The 4,956-nt window shown below is 30.6% G+C and overlaps 1 protein-coding gene across 3 annotated transcripts in view; it reads left to right on the plus strand.

Annotated features, from left to right (window-relative positions):
• The window catches only part of LOC108767619 (calcineurin-binding protein cabin-1), a 20,166-nt gene that overhangs the window by 4,866 nt on the left and 10,344 nt on the right, over positions 1-4,956 (plus strand). For all 3 annotated transcript variants that reach the window (XM_018517588.1, XM_018517589.1, XM_018517590.1), the window contains exons 6-15: positions 32-212; positions 306-430; positions 524-716; positions 777-930; positions 1,026-1,173; positions 1,247-2,011; positions 2,084-2,459; positions 2,565-3,437; positions 3,537-3,813; positions 3,944-4,197. In XM_018517588.1, coding sequence (XP_018373090.1) covers positions 32-212; positions 306-430; positions 524-716; positions 777-930; positions 1,026-1,173; positions 1,247-2,011; positions 2,084-2,459; positions 2,565-3,437; positions 3,537-3,813; positions 3,944-4,197 — 3,346 coding nt within the window. The remainder of the gene's footprint in view (positions 1-31; positions 213-305; positions 431-523; positions 717-776; positions 931-1,025; positions 1,174-1,246; positions 2,012-2,083; positions 2,460-2,564; positions 3,438-3,536; positions 3,814-3,943; positions 4,198-4,956) is intronic.

A 4,956-nucleotide genomic window follows, 5' to 3' on the forward strand; every position in this document is an offset into this window, starting at 1 on the left:
TATATATATATATATAAAATCATTATTGCAGATTAGATAAACTTGGCACTGGAATGCCATCAGAGGAATTAGGACATATAATATTCGCAAGTGTTAGACAGGATCTTCTAAATGAAGAAAATTTATACACATTACTGAGAATTCTGTGGCTAAAAAGTAACATTTTCCTGTGCCAAGGTGATATAGATATAGTCATAGAAACATTAGAACTGGTAAGAAGGTTTAAATATAATATTAAGTTTAAAATTAAGTTTAAAGTAATTAAAATAATTATTGTTACAAATTATAAATACGAATTTTTTTAGTTGTTGAACCGTCTGCATGAAATGGAAAATAAAAGCCTAAATCCATGTATTATGCTTCTAAATTGTAAAAATAACACTCAAATTAGTGCCAAACTGGTAAAGAAAAAGTTGACATCAATTCAAAGGTATTTCTTTTTAAATATTTATATTAATGTATACTATTATATATATGTTAAATCTATATGTTAAAGATACTACGACTCAATTTTGTATTATAGGGGTCAAAAATTAGGCGAGATTCAACATCTCTATGAGGAAAAGAAATATGCAGAATTGGCTTGCATATTGCAGGATACTTTTAAATTTGCTAAACAGAGACACAAATTGTTGGGAACTAATGAAATTATCGTTGACAGAGTTCGACAATTAAACATGTTACTTGATAGCTTATGGCAACTTCAACAATATGAAGTAATAATATAAATATGTATATATTATAAAATAGATTTTTAATAATACCAATACTTTCAGGAATGTTATGTCTGGGCAGAGGCTTGTCTGAATGAATCATGGCAAAATTACTTGAATTCGTCTGACGAAACTGAGCAGAAGAAATGGACGAGTTCTGTTGTAACAGCACTTGAGAAATTAGAAGCTTGTACAATTGAAGCCAGTGTTTTTATTGGTAAGATCATAATCTTTATATGTCAATGGCATTCTTATAATATAATATTATTACAGTAGTTTATACGCTAATTTTATGATTTATTATAATTTTAGTAAAACATTTAGCAGAACCTCGTCTATCGAGATTGGTACAAAATTTAGTTCACATCGTTTGCCATCAGTTGGATGTACCAGAAAGTGCTGTGGAGATGCCATTGGAGACTGTTCTACCTTGGATCTTGTTACATTACATTCTGCAATAGTAAGTTTTACTAAGAAATGTGTATGTGATGATATATGTTATCATGTATTATATAAAATTGATTTGCTAATAGTAAAGAAGATAAGGAGAGGGCAAAGACAGAATCTTATAAAAATAAATCGCACAGTTCTCATAATTCCGAATCGGATGATGAAGATGACGGCATTCCACCGTCTATCATGATTTTATTCACTGCTCATGAATTTATCGGTAGACATTCGTGGTGTTGTTTCAATGAGGCGAAACTCTTATTTTTTATTATGAATCTTATCATACCGCATCTCGAAACTCCTCTGTATGTTTCTATCAAGAATAGGCTCACGAAATATTTGGAACAGATATTCTATTGTCTATACGGTCATCCAAATAGGGTGAACAAAGTGCGGCCAAAGTATCTTCAGGATCACGGAGTACCGCAAATGGAATTAACCTGGGATGGGGCGCAGCTGTTGTTTGATTTTTATAAACCGAAACAGCTGCCAAACTTTCAATCCCCCAGAGTTCTATCCATCAGCACGGATACGGAGATACTGTTCAAGAGAATAATTAGATTAGTTCCTCAGGAAAGCGATCCGAGTCAAATAGTAGACGAAATGACGGCATATATAACCGGTGCGAAAGATAAAATGCCGAGCGTAATGAAATCTTTACCGCACTCGATATCCACCATTTACTACTTGTTGGGTGATTTTTATTTTAAAAACAGCAAGTGGGAACACGCATGCCGGTATTATCTATTAGATTTGTGTTTATATCCAAAGGGATTAAATTCATGGGCAGGTTTAGCTATGGCAACAGGCAGCATAATAGAGAATTGGTTGAACAGTTATAGACCTGTGTAAGTAGTGTTTTCTAAATTTTATTTATGTGTTACACCTTAGACGTAATATATGTCTTTGATTTTTTTTAGAGGGAAGGATAAGTTTCTCAATAAGGCAAAAATGGCACAGTCAAGTTATCAACATGCTATCGAGCTAGCGCCTGGTCATTCTGTAATTTGGACAGAGTACGGGAATTTTGTTTACATGGTTCATTCGTTTTGTTCGCGATTGCTCAAACAAGAGACCGATACGTTAAGTATGGAGAGATTTGAAATTTTGGAAACTAGAAAAGAAGAGATGTTGAAAATTGCAGATCAGTGTTTTGAATCTGCTAACAGGATATGTCAAACTATTGAAGAACCATCCATACAGCATGATGAAAGATGGCTTTATCAATACATGCTTGGTAAAGTTGCAGAGAAGAAAAATCAGGATCCTCCTGTATTCTTAGAACATTACACAAAGGTTAATTATTATGTTTCTTATATATTATTTCTTATATATATTATTTATTATATATTTTTTATATGTAATTATTTGATACTGATTAATACCGATATCTAATTTTAGGCTAGTGAATTATTATATGATAATAACGCTCAATATCCACGTAGAATAAGCCACAAGAGTCCACAAAATCTGTCTATAGAAGCCCTAGAAATTCATTATCGCATTCATGCGAGTATATTGAAATATTTGGAACAACATGAGGGAAAACCACTGAAGAAATCATTAGGTCAATTGTTTCATTGGCATCTTAAAAACTGTTCCGAAGGGCCCTTTATGACGTATCAACCTAAACTTAACGATAAGAAAAAAGAAGAGAATGATATTGAGAAAAGTATTACGAAAGAGGTAGACAGTACAGCAGATGCGGATAAAAATGCAGTATGTCAACGCTCAAATAGTATTGAAGAGATAGAAATCATAGATAAGTCAAACAAAATCTCTGATATTAAGTCTACAGAACTAGGAAAGTCTGAAAGTCGTAAACGATGTCCTGATGAACCGCCACATGACAATACAAAAAGAATAAAGTTAAGTAGTGTCTCACATTTACAATTAATGCAGGACGTCGTAGCCTTAATAGATGATTTAATTACCAAAGTTTGCGATATGGTGTCGCAAAAGGATAAAAGCGATGACATAATGATCATATCTAGTGATGAAAGTAATGAGACAAAATTGCAAAAAAAGAAACTAGAGAACAGGAGTGCCGATAAAATGAAATCACAGCCAAAAACCGAGGAGATTAAGAAAAGTTCAGTAAATATATTGACAGTTGATTCTGTACGAAGGACGGATGATGTACAGGATTTAATGGATGCTCTCATGAAACAGGCAATGGAAATTAGTCAAGAAACCCAGCAGTCTTCAGCAGATGATGAGGATACCAGAAGATTTGATGGCAAATGGTTACAAAACGAAGACTTGCAATCTACTGTGAGTTTTTTTATGTCTTTATATATTTTATTAATATATAAATTTTTAACATTAATTGAGAGATATATATGTGCATGTAATTAATTTTTTAATATACAGGAAAAGGAAAATAAAGACAAAATAGAAGAGAGGAGAAAAACACAAGCCAACGCGAATGAAGAAATGACTTTAAGTAGAAGGGGCTCTCAAGAAAGTACCACAACGACACAAACCACAACTACGACTACGGAGACAAATAATTCGAGCTCTAGTAGTAGCGAGGAATCTAGCAGTAGCGATGATAGTTCTGACAGCGATAGCTCTAGCGATAGTGATAGTGAATCTGTCGACAGCGACGCGGACAAAAAGAAGAAAGATTCTAATAATATAGAAGATGGTAAAGAAGTATACTATTACTGTTTAATTATAAAAGAAATTAATTAATTTTTATAATTTGCAAGCGTTATATTTTAGTGTACAAAAATTAGTGTATAATTTGTATTGGACATTTATATTTTAAATTCTAGAGGAACAGATGCCAGAAGAAGAAGTAGCGACATTAATCGCGTATTGCTTAGCTGGTTTAGAACAGTGTATATTAAGATTTGCAGAACATCACAAGTCATTTTATAGACTTTCACACTTTTTCTTTAATAATAAAAAGGCAAAGGATATCATAAAATGTAAGGAACTTTTATTAGGAACATATACTTGTCAGTTCTATCCTGGACAAACTTTTCAAGGACTTTTTGCCGAGAAAAGAAGTACCAACTTTTTTAATGTAAGTATTCCTTATAATTGTATATACATGATGTACAATACACTTAACATGAAATATCATACACTATATACATAATATAGAATATTAGAGAAATATTCAAAATAATAAGTAAATAAATAATATTTTAATTAATCTTACAATTTAAGTCAATATCTAATCTAAATCATTTAGAACAGTGATGCATACCCTTTTTAAAATTGAGGTAGGCCAAATTTTACAGGCATGTCTATTTCGATAGCGCGCACGCGCGTGTATATATGTATATATACATAATAATTTTATTTAATTCATATAATTTACTATATTACTTATACAATATAATTTACTAATCACTTATACAACCCGTATGTATTATTATATACATATATGTATATAAATAGATAAAAAAATTTTATCATAATATTAAGGAAATTATAAATGCCTATAATTTCTTTATTGATATTAAGATTTTTTTATCTGTTTATTTTTATTACAGTTATTTATTTTGATGATTGTTTTTGTACGTTCTATTAACTACCAGAATGATTAACTTTGAATTTTATCAAATAATAAAATTTTGATTTTATATCAAATAATACAATTTGAATTTTATGTCGTCAATAAGAAAATTAAAATATTAAGATAATTTATAAAAATCAAATATTTGCAAACGTGTCATTTATTTATAAAATATTAGATGTTAAACTTAATTCCTGCCGTTTTTCGTTTCTAAAATTAATTTGTTTCGAAGGGAAGATGAATGAATACCTTAATCAAAGT

Source organism: Trachymyrmex cornetzi, unplaced genomic scaffold, assembly GCF_001594075.2.
Source record: "Trachymyrmex cornetzi isolate Tcor2-1 unplaced genomic scaffold, Tcor1.1 scaffold7, whole genome shotgun sequence".
NCBI classification, from domain to species: domain Eukaryota; kingdom Metazoa; phylum Arthropoda; class Insecta; order Hymenoptera; family Formicidae; genus Trachymyrmex; species Trachymyrmex cornetzi.